General features: G+C 36.1%; 1 protein-coding gene across 2 annotated transcripts; it reads left to right on the plus strand.

Annotated features, from left to right (window-relative positions):
- Positions 1–4,143: 4,143 nt before the first annotated feature.
- On the plus strand, positions 4,144–12,310 carry LOC122597748. 2 transcript variants are annotated; one of them, XM_043770318.1, is made up of 26 exons: positions 4,159–4,453; positions 5,495–5,607; positions 5,718–5,844; positions 5,949–6,047; positions 6,128–6,196; positions 6,476–6,610; positions 6,681–6,749; positions 6,826–6,881; positions 6,995–7,154; positions 7,236–7,400; positions 7,490–7,574; positions 7,649–7,882; positions 7,975–8,069; positions 8,566–8,608; positions 8,843–9,000; positions 9,101–9,211; positions 9,296–9,364; positions 9,459–9,602; positions 9,686–9,760; positions 9,835–10,011; positions 10,145–10,230; positions 10,346–10,400; positions 10,558–10,683; positions 10,790–10,903; positions 11,731–11,850; positions 11,950–12,310. In XM_043770318.1, the coding sequence occupies exons 1-26, from the start codon at positions 4,334–4,336 to the stop codon at positions 12,013–12,015; spliced, it is 2,871 nt and encodes a 956-aa protein (XP_043626253.1). In that variant the 5' UTR covers positions 4,159–4,333; the 3' UTR covers positions 12,016–12,310. The 2 variants fall into 2 exon arrangements, 1 of the variants encoding a protein (XP_043626253.1); XR_006323453.1 differs by lacking the exons at positions 10,790–10,903; positions 11,731–11,850; positions 11,950–12,310 and having other exon boundaries at positions 4,144–4,453; positions 9,835–10,018.
- Positions 12,311–14,269: the final 1,959 nt, after the last annotated feature.

Genomic DNA, 14,269 nt, shown 5'->3' on the forward strand with positions numbered 1-14,269 from the left:
AGTTTCTTCAATTGTATTATTAAAAAAACTCTAACAACAACAAGCCATGACAACAAATTGATAGATGAACAAGTTAAACACATTCATGGGAGAGATGCATTAATATGAATTATGAAATGAACGTTTGCCTCATTATGAATTTGAGAATGCCGTGGTAAAGGATATAAGATAAGAAGAATGCTAATTACCTTGTATGACCATGTCTGGTTATCAATATGATTATTGTTGGTGCATTTCTGGGTGACAACATCATTATAGAAGTTTGTCTTGAGTCTATTGAATATGTACTTGTAATAAACGTTAAGTTTTCGTGTATAATAAAGTCAACCTTGACTGTTGACCAAGTCAAGCTCAACCTTTGACCAGGTCGAGGTCAAGGTCAAGTCAGGGCTTTGGCCCGGTCCATGTTTAAGCCTATATATATAGATGTAAGGTTTAGGTTTCAAGTGAGGGAGAGAGTTTGAGTTGCAACTCATTAATCTTCTAGCTTTTGTTTTCATTCATATTCTTGCACTTAGGAACTTGGTATTTACTTGTAATTGCATTTACTGAAGTAATATACGGTTCCAGTTTATTCATATTTGTGTTCGTATTGATATATTGTTGTTGATTGCTTTTGTATAAGATTTTCCGCGCTTATATATTAGTCACTTAATCTCGTTGATCCGGTGGCTGAGGGACTTTCAATTGGTATCAGAGCCAACGGAGATATTCTGTTGGTTCAGGATTAAGGTTTCAACAACTATTAAGGTGTTTAGATTCGATTCTTCAAGGTTGTTGGTGAAGAAAAGCTTCACACGCTCCATTCGATCAAGAACAAGCCAAGCTCGACCAGGTCGAGCTCGACCTCTCTCCAAGCTCAACCTCGACCTAACCCTAACTCGTCCAAACACTAGCTAGACCTCCCAAGCTCGACCTAGACCTCCCAAGCTCGACCTCGACCTCCTAAGCTCGACCTCGACCTTTTTTCTAGCTCGAGCTCGACCACCCTCCTAGCTCGAGCTCGGCCTCCTAGCTCGACGACCATTCTCCTAGCTTGACCACGCTCCTTCCAGCAGACTCGACCTCCTAGCTCGACCTCGACCTCAAGCTCAACCTCAAGCTCGACCAATACTAGTCAAACTCGACCTGATTTTGTTTTGACCATAACTTTCAAACCGTAACTCCGTTTTTAACGATTCAAGCGGCCACGAATTCGTAAATGAAGCTAATTTCCAATGGTTATGGGAACATCACTTGACCTCGACCATGTCGAGCTCGACCTCAAGCTCGACCTCGACCTCCTACTAGCTCGACCAACCTTCTGGTATTTTGTGTTCGAAGGTTCGTGCACTATATAGATACGTATCTTTTGTTCGAGTAAAGTACGTGTTTTACAATTTGCAATCTTGATTATGTTTAGGTTCTGAACTTGTCTAAATATTGAACTTGTAAACTCTTTTGAGTTTAGGTTCGATATTTGTTAATCGACAGTTTTGGACTTGTAAACTTGATCAACTTTGGATTCTATTTAATCACTTTTTGAATTGTTAAGAACTGGTAATCTTGATTTAGTTTGGCCTAAGCTTGTTGAAATATTGAACTTGTAAACTCTTTGAGTTTTGGTTTAATTTATGTAATAAAGCATTAGACTTAAAAACTTGATCAACTTTAGGTTCTAAATTTAGACAACTCGAATCAATAGTGGCTAGAGTTCGATCCTTTATAGAAGATTATGAGAAATCTTAGAAGGAATTCAAGACCAGGCCAAAAAGGTTGTTTTGGCAAGGAGCTACTTGGTTATCTCTTGATTGTATATGTGAACAATTGTGTCATGATGTTGTTTTGGCAATGAGCTATTATGTTATCTCTGGATTGCATATGTGAACAACCGTGGGATGAAGATGAGATTGGGAGATGTGTTGAAACCAAAAACAAACATATAGGCTGTTTTAAGAATTTTGTAGAGAAAAGGGGGAATAAAAATTTAAAGCTTCCATGTTTTCTATGCAAATTTCTTGGATGTTCGTAGCAATGAAGATCATGGTGTTTCGACAGGGTTTAGTCATGGTATCTTTTTGGTTTTGAATCTGTGTGACATGTGTCCGACCTAGTTTTTGGATCAAAGGCGCCTGATTTAAGATTAGGTGATTCAAATGAATCAGATGAAGATTGAATACCGTGATTGAAAATCCGAGTAAACTGTTCATGATCTTTGCTTAACATGTGTTTGGGATTTTGTCGAAAAGCTTTGGTGATAAAGTTAATCATTTGTAGCCGAGTAACTAAAAATCAAACCTTTATTTAATGCCAATGATGTAGAGATGATTAATCTGGTGACTAGTGAAGAGGTTGCAGATTAAGTGGTTCTCTATGTATTTTGGAGATGCTTACCTTGATGGGGAGATTTGATTTGAAAGACTTCAGGTGATTGGTGGATTCATGAAGATACAAGACAAAGTCAGACACTATTGGTTGAAGACATAGATCTTGTGAGTGCTGCATATTCGAATTTCAAGTTACGGAATTTCTTATTGTTGTGAGAGCTGATTAAATTCGATGCTGATTGTTGAAGATTCAACTTCTTTATCATATGCCGGTTAAGCTTGAAGATCAAAATAGATTGAGTGATGTTATTTTGCATAATGTCTGGAGTGATGATATCCGAGTTGCATGAGGAGACAATGATGTCTGTATTACTTTGAAGTGATGATGTTTGGCATGATAATATTGCTTGGAGCTTAATTTGGATGTTATTGTTCAGGGGGAGAATTACAATCTGAGTATTGGATTTGTTAATTGTCATAAGGATACAGAGATTTTGCAGTTTGAAGATAAGTGTGCAGCGCATAAAGATCAAGTCTTACCGAAAGAAGACATAATATTATTAGTTAACGAAAATTTGTTGATTGCAAATTTTTTAACTAATGATTGTCATAAGTGATAGCAATAGTCAATGAGTGCTTGATTGGGCATTTCTGTTACTATTTCCATGCATTACAAGTGAAGACTTTGAAGATCGATGAAAACTTCTAAATGCTGATGTCAAGGGGGAGTCTGCTGGTGCATTTCCGGGTGACAACATCATTATAGAAGTTTGTCTTGAGTCTATTGAATATGTACTTGTAATAAACGTTAAGTTTTCGTGTATAATAAAGTCAACCTTGACTGTTGAGCAAGTCAAGCTCGACCTTTGACCAGGTCGAGCTTGACCTTTGACCAGGTCGTGGTCAAGGTCAAGTCAGGGCTTTGGCCCGGTCCATGTTTAAGCCTATATATATAGATGTAAGGTTTAGGTTTCAAGTGAGAGAGAGAGGGGGAGAGTTTGAGTTGCAACTCATTAATCTTCTAGCTTTTGTTTTCATTCATATTCTTGCACTTAGGAACTTGGTATTTACTTGTAATTGCATTTACTGAAGTAATATACGGTTCCAGTTTATTCATATTTGTGTTCGTGTTGATATATTGTTGTTGATTGCTTTTGTATAAGATTTTCCGCACTTATACATTAGATACTTAATCTTGTTAGATCCGGTGGCAAAGGAACTTACAATTATAATTAAACTTTTCATATTATATGTGTAGAACACATGACTTGTTATCTTCACGATTAAGATTTTATTGGATAAAAGGTTTATGAATGCATATAAGATTGGGCATGAGACCGGTCCCGTTCCATATCGGTCTCGATACCGACACTACCGATCTCAATTTTTTTTAAAATTTAGTATCGATGTCAGTTTTATTTCCCTTTTAGTACCATTTTTTGATACCGCGGTCTCAATCTCCACGAACCAAGAATAATGGGTACCAGTCCCGATCTCAAGTGTCATTAGGTACCGCTTTTCGATAACGAGATTGAGACTGTACTGAGATGAGATCAGGACTTGGAAATATGCTTACCCGTATATACATATTATACAATGTAGTAAAGTATATATATAGACTTTTTAACACAAGTGTTTGGCTTGAGTCATCGTTAGGTCACCTTGCGTGTTGCGAGTTTTATATTGTCATCATCGTTTTATCGTCGCAACTTGCGGGTACAAGTCTAGTATAATTCAATTCAAACTTTATATCGCACATAAAATACTCGATTTTTAGAAAGGAAAAGATAACTGTTAAAAGCCTGAAAAAAATACTATTAAGAACAGGAAAAAAAAAAAAGGCAGTTGGGTGTATCAAAAACCATGGTTGTGTATGCGTATACACAACAAAACCTTTACTAAATTTTTCCTTTTTTTTTGGTTTAAAACACTCTAAATATTCCTTTTCTCTCTTTCTTTTTCTTTCAATTTTCCGGGAACTTCTAAGGAATATATAGATACAATTGTATAGATACAACAAAACCGCCATGGATGATGATGTTGTTCATCGGGTTTTACAAGAAGGTGGCCGTGATTATTATCAACAAACCACTCCTTCTACTTCTTCTTCATCCCCTTCTATTCTTCAATCTCTTCCCCTTCATGCGGTATGTTAAATTTTCATCCTTTTTTGATGTTATATTGTGCATGCCAAGTGTTCGACGAAATTCCCCAATGAAATTTTTTGCTTTTTTTTGGTATGTTTTGTTCATTAACTGATCAGATTGTTGTTTAAGTTAATGGGGTTTTCATAATAATGGTTGTTCAAGAGAAAGATTGAATCTTTATTTTATTTTTGTGCTTATGTTAGTATGCAATCAATGAAGTCGTTGTTTTCATGAAATATTTTGAAATGCATATATATTACTCGTTAATTCAATTTAGAATTTATGTTATGAATTATTAATTCATATTTTCATCTTTTTGGAAAGTCGAAGTTAATTAAATACCCGGTGTATACTAAGATGTAACCCAAGGGCACAAGTTAGAAAAACACTTGATGTAAAAAGGGTTAGTTTTTTAGTCGTATCGTCATCAATGTGAAGTTTCTTGTATTTTAAAGATAGTTTGACACTTGCATTGTGTTGTGCTATGTTGTGTTTTTAGTAATTGACGTTTGTTATATGATTCGCAAAACTGACATGATTTTGTGATTACAAAGAAGGAAATGTCAAAATGAAGTTGTATTGTTGTTGTACCTAATGAGGAAAAATGTTGCTTTAAGGTGGTGTTTTGGATTTCTTAATTGAAAGTGATTATTCCTTTCCAAATTAGGCAGACAAGCAGTTTCCAGAATATTGTTTGGGATTGTTATAAAAACCACCGAAACAATAGTAGTTGATGACCATGGAAAACATTGTTACAAGTTTACAACACTATGAGTTATAATTGATGAGTTAATGCTAGCTACTCGACCATGCGGTGCTAGTTAACGTTACCTCCTGGAATTAAAAACAAGTGATTCTCATTATTTAAAGTTCTGGTTGTGTTTAATTGTAAAATTGGATCCATATGTTTTGTTTAATGTGTGGTATGTGATTCACTTTAATATTATTCGGAAATGGAAGGTCTTACATCTGTGAAAATTTATGAAATTTGAAACTTAATAACTTTTTAGTGATTAATTTGTTTCTACGACCTTTTTGTAGTCTTTTGATCGTGGGTATTACTTATTAGTAAAATCGATTCAAGAACTTCGATCAAAAAAAGAGGGTATTGTAGCTGTTGGCATTGGTGGTCCTAGTGGTTCTGGTAAATCAAGGTAATTGTGATATGCCTATAGGTGCAATGTACCCACTTTTTTTTTTCTTATTAAATCTGTTGTCAACTATTTGAATGGACATAATTATGTATATTGAATGGTGTTTACAGTCTGGCAGAAAAGGTGGCATCAGTTATTGGCTGCATCGTTATATCAATGGAAAACTACCGCACCGGAGCCGATGAAGGGAATGATTTGAGTTCAATAGATTTTGATCTTCTAGTTCAGAATCTTCAGGTATGGAGGAAGTCTTTCTTATATAGAACTTTTTCTAGAATATTCTGACTTCTGAAAACATTTAGGTGACCTTATCATTACTAAAAACTATTTTGTTGACATAGGATTTGTTAAAGGGAAAAGATATATTGATACCGTTGTTTGATTTCAAACAAAAAAGACGCATTGGGACTCAAGAAATTAAGAGTACCTCTTATGGAGTGGTGAGAACATACATATTTTCCATGTTACGTTTTACATTAATTTACATTCAATAGCTTTTATATGCCCTGAATTGTTTCAGGTGATAGTTGATGGTACATATGCTCTTCATGCAAGACTGCGCTCTCTGCTAGATATTCGTGTGGCAGTGGTAATCACCTTTGATATGAATTTTCATTATTCAATAACTAAAAGAGGAAGGTTACACCTAAAAAAAATTTTAGAACCTAAATTCTACAAACATATTGGCATGTAAGATGATCCAATTAAAGGAAAGAGAGAAAGAAGAGAGCAGTTAAAGAAGTTAGTATAATTGATGTCACATATGTTGGTAAAATCAAGTTTGAAAATTTTTTGTAGGTGTAGCATATCTTTAAACAATTTGAGTTTAGCTTTTATTGATCATAAGACGTTCTCATATGAAATTCAGGTTGGCGGTGTTCATTTTAGTCTACTTTCTAAAGTGCAATATGATATCGGAGATTCTTGTTCGTTAGACAATCTAATTGATAGCATCTTTCCCTTATTTAGGATGCATATTGAGCCAGACCTCCACCATGCACAGGTAGAACATTTAAGGTTCCAACCGCATTTCATGTTCTCGTTTTTCCTGATAAACATTGGCCTTTCTACAGATCAGAATTAATAACAGTTTTGGTGCATCTTTTAGAGATTCAATCTACAAATTAAAATGTAAAACTGAGGTCTGGTTTCTTATTTGACCTTCATTTTGTTAATTTTATTGCTTGATCTTATTAATAACTCAAACTGCTGTATCAGTCAGAAAGTGAACAATCAGTTCACTCCTTTTCCAAGAAGGAAGCACATATTGATAAGTGAGTCATCTATATTATATGTATCTATTTTTCTTGGTAGTTTTATATGATGTTATGTCAAACAAACATAAGGAAATAACTTTATCTTTTCTCTTTCTTGATAATTCTGTCAGTTTCATTGAGATGTACTTAAGGCCTCCATCTGCAAGGGAAGAAGCACACGTTAATGAATGGATTAAGGTGCGCCAAAGTGGCATCAGATACTATCTTTCACTTGGTGACCAAAGAATCGTTGACAAACATTTCATTATCCGACCAAAAGCTGAGTTTGAGGTGCATAAACAACTTAAATGGGGCTTCATTGTTATAATATCTATTCCTTTTTCATACACTTCCTATATTAAATTCCAACAGGTTGGAAGAATGACCCTTGGTGGTTTGCTGGCTTTGGGGTACAAAGTTGTTGTCAGTTATAAACGGGCATCCAAATCAATCGTTCATGAAAATCTTTCAATTTCCCTCGAGACTATAGATACTCTTTCAGAAACATACATAGTTCTCAGGGGCAGAGATAGGAAAGTATGTTCATTATTCACATGCTTTTCCGTTGAAGAAAATTTATGTCCTTTTACACTGATTTCATGCAATATATATTTCCTTTCACGTAGATGGTTGAAGCAGAGGCATCAAGGCTGGGAATTACTGGGCCATGGATCACTAGGTCTTATCTTGAAATGATTCTTGACAGCCAAGGTAACTTCTTCTGCTCAATATATATTTTAATTAGTAAATGTAAGCTGCTGCTTTTTAAATTATTTTACCTGCAGGTGTTCCACGGCTCAATACGCCACCTCCTATGCCCAGCTTCTCTTCGGGCATACAAAGAGAACCACCAATTATTGCTCCAAAGCCACTTCGTATTCGTCCCGAGTTGGTCAACCGGGATGATGATATATCTCAGCCATGGACTCGATCGCCTACCAAGTCCAAAGTGGATCCCGTCTTAGCTCCATGGCGGTTCATCTCTTCCGATGGTTCAGTTGTAGATGGGACATCCATTGGTATGTGTATGTTATTAAAAGAATAAATGAAATGATTTTTATCTTAATATGTTACGACATCTATCTTGGTTCCTCTCATCATGCATATACAGATCCTTCCTCTTTCAGGGATACACTGCAGCTTGCCCCAATGCCTGATTCTTTTGATCTTGACCGCGGACTGCTTCTTGCTGTACAAGCAATCCAGGTTAGCATTATGAATAATGGTGGCAAAAGGCGGGGAGGGAGGATTGGATGACGGTTAAAAACAGGTATTCTTGTATGGGTCAAATCAAGTCATGTTGTAGTGTTGGACTGACATTGAATACTCTTCTGAATGTAAGTAAATAGTGTGTAGAATATAGTTACAAAAACTATAGTATTGGTAATGCTTTAATTTTTTGAATAAAAGAGATGTAGGAGGTTTTATACATTAAATATCCACTTTGGCAACTTTTGTGCATTTGATCTGTTCCTTATTATTAATATTTTAAAATTAGCCCATGTGACCCGTTAGAGATAAAACATAACCAGAATTAACCCAATGACTAGTAATTATGTCTGAATTCCCACTTCCAGTAGTGAGACTGGGGGTGAAACTAGTTTTTCCAAACCTGTAATAATTTTTTTTCAGTTGGTTCTAGGAACTTTAGCACTTATCTTTACTTTCTTATGAATTATGACATATAATATCTATTTTACAGGCTTTGTTGGAGCACAAAGGACTACCAGTTATAGTTGGCATTGGTCTCTCCCTCCCTCACTCTCTCTCTCTCTCTCTCTCTACATACTACACTTTTTTTTTTGAACGGCAAAGGCGAAATATTATTAATAAAAACCCAACTAGCAAGAAGCTAGCAGTAACATAGTACAAGTTAAGAGACAAAATAGAAAAATAATTCAAGTAATACAAGGTTTGTTGCACCAAAATTACACACTACACTTAAATTCAGAATTTAATCTGATATTGTATTCCTATAGGAGGTCCAAGTGGGTCGGGAAAAACTAGTTTGGCTCATAAAATGGCAAATATCGTTGGCTGTGAAGTAATTTCTCTTGAAAGCTATTATAAGCCTGAACAATTAAAGGACTTCAAGTATGACGATTTCAGATCACTTGATCTAACTCTACTCACAAAGGTAGATTATTTTTATTACGCATAAGAATCTCACTGCTTATCAATTGCATTAAAATAATTAAAATAATACTTTTCGTCCATCACAATCTTTCTTTCCGTAGAATATTAGTGATATGAGAAGAGGTCGGAAAGTGAAAGTACCTGTATTTGATCTAGAGAGTGGTATTCGTAGTGGCTTTAAAGAACTTGAAGTTTCTGAGGATTGTGGAGTGGTATATCTTTCTTCACAACTAATGTATCATTTAGTCATATATCACATATTTAAGCATATATAACAATTATCATTATTTCTGTAGGTGATAATTGAAGGTGTCTATGCTTTACACCCAGATATCAGGAAGTCACTTGACCTCTGGGTTGCCGTAGTAAGATTAACTTTGACTCTATTTACTAACATGTTCTCTTGGCTTTGTATGGTACTACTAGATATCAACTAAACCATTATTGTAAAAATTGCAGGTTGGAGGTGTTCATTCGCACCTCATTTCTCGAGTGCAAAGAGACAAAAGTAAAGCAGGGTGCTTTATGTCCCAAAACGAGATCATGACAACCGTGTTTCCTATGTTTCAGTTGCACATTGAACCACACCTTGTCCATGCGCATGTTGGTTTTCTTTTACGCATTTTTATCTAACTTACAGTTACATCATACATATACTTTATTTTTGATCATGTTTTATCTTTCAGTTGAAAATACGTAACGATTTTGATCCAGTGTTTTCCCCCGAGAGCTCATTATTTGTGCTAAAAAGCAACAAGCAAGTAAGCTCATCATGATATCATGTAGTACACTAATATTCGATGTGCTTTTCTATTAAAATTCTAGTTAATTACAGGTGGCTTATCAAGATATCTTGAAGTTACTTGATCCTGCAAAGCTCTGCAGCTCGGCTCAGAATTTTATTGATATATATTTACGGCTTTCGGGAATGCCACCTAATGGGCAGCTAACTGAGAGCGACTGTATGAGGGTGAGAATATGCGAGGGGAGGTTTGCGTTGCTGATAAGGGAGGTCTGTGGTAACAATTTTATGTTGTCTTTTTTCTTTTACAAAATTTGTTTTTATTAATATATTTAATCATGCATCATTTTTGGTGCTTTTATCCTTACCTGTTGAGAACTATTTTTTTGTTTGTTTTTGTTAGCCTATCAAAGAAGGGGATTTCATAATTCAACCCAAGGTTGACTTTGACATCAGCAGCAGTACCGTATCTGGTCTTCTTAATCTTGGGTATGTAACATATTTTATTGCTTTAGACTTTAGATGTCCATATAGATTCTTTGTGGGAAGATATGTGTAATTGCTTATGAATCTTCTATATTTGTTCAAAACAAATGATTTTCAGGTATCAAGCTGTAGCTTACATCGAAGCATCTGCATATATCTACCAAGATGGAAAGGTATTCATGTTTGTTGTAAAATGGTGTATTTTTTTTTTATTTATCTATAGTTATATCATAAAATTGCATAAGTCATTATTATTCGGATTATTAATATTTTAATCTTCATATTCATCTTTCAAAGTGGTGATTTTATTATAAATTTTGCTATTTTTAGGTTCTTATAGAGGTTGATCATCTAAATGATGTCCCTGGCCCCTATGTACAAATTAAAGGGGCAAACAAAGCGGTCGTGGTTGCTGCTGGTTCAAGACTTGAGTTGGATGGTTCATACACCACAAAGGTTTGATCTTGTGCTTAAGCTTTATATTCCTGCGTTTTCAAGTCATTTACCCATTTTTTTCTTTTTATTTTATTTCGGTTCATGTGTTTTTGGTCGAATATTTTAGAGTTACCTTGAAATAGTGCTGGAGAAATTACCAGCATCTGATAGAAGTTCAAGTGGGATGTATGCTCAACAAGCTGCTCGGTTGCAAGAACTTGTAGACAATATCCAATCTCAGGTTCTTACTCTTGTTACATTCATAAAAGCATTTCTATTCCTAGGTGTGCAAACTGCCTTCTATATAGCATTATAGCTTCACTTCTTCGTTATTTATATTAAGCAAAGACCACCCCCATCTGAAGACTAATACCAGTAGGAAAGCACCACATCACTCTTTTTCTCAATCCTACAAAAAGTGCCACACCATCCCCTTTTGTTCCTGATAATAACGTGACACATCCCCCCCCCCCCCCCCTCCCCCTTTCTCTCTTTCCCCACCCACCACCACCAAAAAGCAGCCGGTAGTACCCCGTTGGCACTCTCGCCACCACCCTTAACCTCTGCATCGCACGGGATCTTTTACAGTTTCATTAAAAGTATGTGACGCAAAATGAAAACGCCTAAGTGTTCAAACACGTGATAAGTTATGTATTATCCAATACCATTAGGAGGGGTGCTTCTAGTTTTAGCAGTTATCAGTTATCACAAAACCTCTAAAAAATGATAACATTGCCATTAGACAGCTCAAATGCATAATCGAACAACCTTCCCGATTGTATTTTACAACTGACGCATTTTGGGGGACAAATGTTAACCCTACAATTGGGCACCCGGATGAAGAAAGATGACTCCGGGGTTGTAGACACGTCTGGGCTGTCACGAGCTTTTGATTCATAAGTAGGCCCTCTTATTCCCTCTGTTTACCCATTTCCTGCTTATCCAAAGAGTTGGCCAACTCTTGGATCTCCGCCTCATCAATGTCTACAAATCTTCAATTAAAAGTTACAATTTGGATAAATTTCGTTAATGCTGAAAATTTTATGTAATATGTTTGTGGGAAAATAGGGTAGTAGTGCATCCTCAGAGTCATCACCAAGTAGGGAGGCTGTTTTACCCGTGGAAGGTGTGATTGAAGATATGCAATCAAGAATCAAGAGACTTGAACGGTGGCAAGCAATTAATACTGTAAGTAATTCTCACCACTTCTATTCTTTTCAGACATTTGACATTTTTATATTATGGGTCTACTGTGAGAACTGAAGAATTTGTTACCATTCTTTGCAGGTGCTATGGACGTTTCTGATGTCTGCTTTTGTTGGATATTCACTCTATCAGAGGAAGCACCAGTAGTTACTAGTTTTCTGGTCAGGCACTTATTCTTCATGAACATATGAAGTTTAGACACATTTCTGTTCACCTCATAGAATGATATTTAAAGTTAGCCCCTAGAAGCGTCAACTAACCACATAGCAGCAACTTTTTTCTAACAAAATGGTCATATTGATGACTTGTATCCTGGTTGTTGAAAGCTGTATATTACTTTGCATTTGGTCAATTCTTCTGGAAAAAAATCTTTTTTATTTTATCTGTATTTAAACAAGCATACAAACTAATATTATATATTAATTTGATACATCTTTGCTCATTCTCACGCTTCAAGTTCATCCTACAGTTCATTTTTTAAGTACACAAGGTTGTTCAGAAAAAAGATGCATTTTAAGATGACAGGTTGCATGAGTCGCAAGTAAACGCTTTCAACAATTCAAAGATTATCTTGGCATCAAGCTTATTAGAATCTATTGACAGCTCGGAAATTTGTAGTAATCCAGATTATTTGGTTAGTGGATAGGAAATCCAGGGTATTAATTAGACTGATGTTCTAGAAGTAGCATCTCTACCACCACCGGAGAAAGTTAAGACTCTACATTTCATGTTGCTCATGGCGAGATCGAGTACTACTATTGATGTTGATGTTGATGTTGCTTCTATAGTCTAACGGCTAAACTAGTTAAACCTACTTGCAACTTTGATATTCCATGTTTTGTCCAACCAAACGCTGCAAAGGAATGTTATCTATCTTCCCATATCCGTTATTCCGTTGATAGTTTACATTTGCCCGTAAGATAACATTGATACATTCTCAAAGATGAATAAGTTACAAAACCAATTGAAACTTTAATGGTCAAAACATTACATGGGTGTTTCATAAATATGTTTTAAGGGGTGTCCCATTCCCTTTTAAGAACCTCAACGATATCTGGTTTCAAGCATAACTTAAAAATCTCATAACCCAAAAAACAAGATACACATCTTTAAATTCGATTGCAATACTCATACTTTTTCTTCCTACTACAAAAAGGTTTTTTATAGATACAACAACTGACAATACCCAATCCCGTAATAGCCGGGGAAATGGGACGTAAACAACCATACCCAGACCCGACATGTAGAGAGACTAAGACTGCTTACAAAAAGACCTCGGGCAACTTATAGATACATAATAACTACATATTTCCTTCAAGAATGTTGGAAAAATGTTAAAATTCATAACTTTGTCATATATGGAAGATATAAATCTAAAAAGGATAATAAAGATTAAAACGAGCTTGCCTGATAAGGAGGGATTTTGAGGGTGAAAAACGGTTAAACCCACAGACCGATTCTGAATATTTAGAGGGAGGGGGCGGGAGTTTTGAGATTTTTTTCCACTTAGATAGATCATATATAAGTTTTTTCATATGAGGCATTCACATATGAACAATTCACATGTAATAGGTATTATTAAGTACATGTTCGTATGTTTGTATGTTAATATGTTCACATATACTGGATGAGGATCCTAGAAGAATGGGTGTTAAGGAGAGAAGGGAGAGAAGGTCCTATTGACCAATCAGAATGCGACATGTGTCTAAATTAAAAAAAAAGCGCAGTGGCAATTTCGTAAATAATTTAAAGTTTTGTGAAGCTTGGTCAGCTTCAACTCTCAGTAGGTTGGGTCAGCTTGGGTTGGGTCAGCCTGAGTTGGATCAGCTTAGTTTGGGTTAGCATGATCAGGTTGGGTCAGCTTATGGTCTAGGTGAGTTTGGGTCAGCTTGGGGTCTGGTGAGGTTAGGTCAGCTTGGGGTTGGGTCCAGGTCAGTTTGGGTCAGCTTGGGGTTAGGTTAGGTTAGGTTAGGTTAGCTTCGGGTTGGGTCAGTTTAGGGTCTGGGTCAGGGTTGGGTCAGCTTGACACACAATTTACACAAATGTAGATTATGGGTTTTGGGTCAGCTTGGGTTATGGGTTGGGTCAGCTTGGGTTCTGGGTTGGAATAGCTTGGGTCAGGTTCGGTTAGCTTGGGGTCTGGTCAGGTTGGGTCAGCTTGGGGTTGGGTTAGCTTGACACAATTCATACATAATCTACACAAATGTAGATTATGGGTTTTGGGTCAACTTAGGTTTTGGGTTGGGTCAGGTTGGATCAGCTTGGGGTTGGGTTAGCTTGGCACAATTTACACATAATCTACACAAATGTAGATTATGGGTTTTGGGTCAGCTTGGGTCATGTTGGGTCAGCTTCGGGTCTGTGTCAGGTTGGGTCACCTTGGGGTCTGGTCAGGTTGGGT

The sequence above is a fragment of the Erigeron canadensis genome, chromosome 4 (genome assembly GCF_010389155.1).
Source record: "Erigeron canadensis isolate Cc75 chromosome 4, C_canadensis_v1, whole genome shotgun sequence".
NCBI lineage: Eukaryota > Viridiplantae > Streptophyta > Magnoliopsida > Asterales > Asteraceae > Erigeron > Erigeron canadensis.

Excerpts from the sequence above, each read along its gene's own strand:
- LOC122597748 (XM_043770318.1), top strand. The coding sequence starts at position 4,334 with ATGGATGATGATGTTGTTCATCGGGTTTTACAAGAAGGTGGCCGTGAT. Across the intron at positions 6,611-6,680 it reads CAGACCTCCACCATGCACAG|ATCAGAATTAATAACAGTTT; the intron begins GTAGAACATTTA and ends GCCTTTCTACAG. Across the intron at positions 7,883-7,974 it reads TGTAGATGGGACATCCATTG|ATCCTTCCTCTTTCAGGGAT; the intron begins GTATGTGTATGT and ends ATGCATATACAG.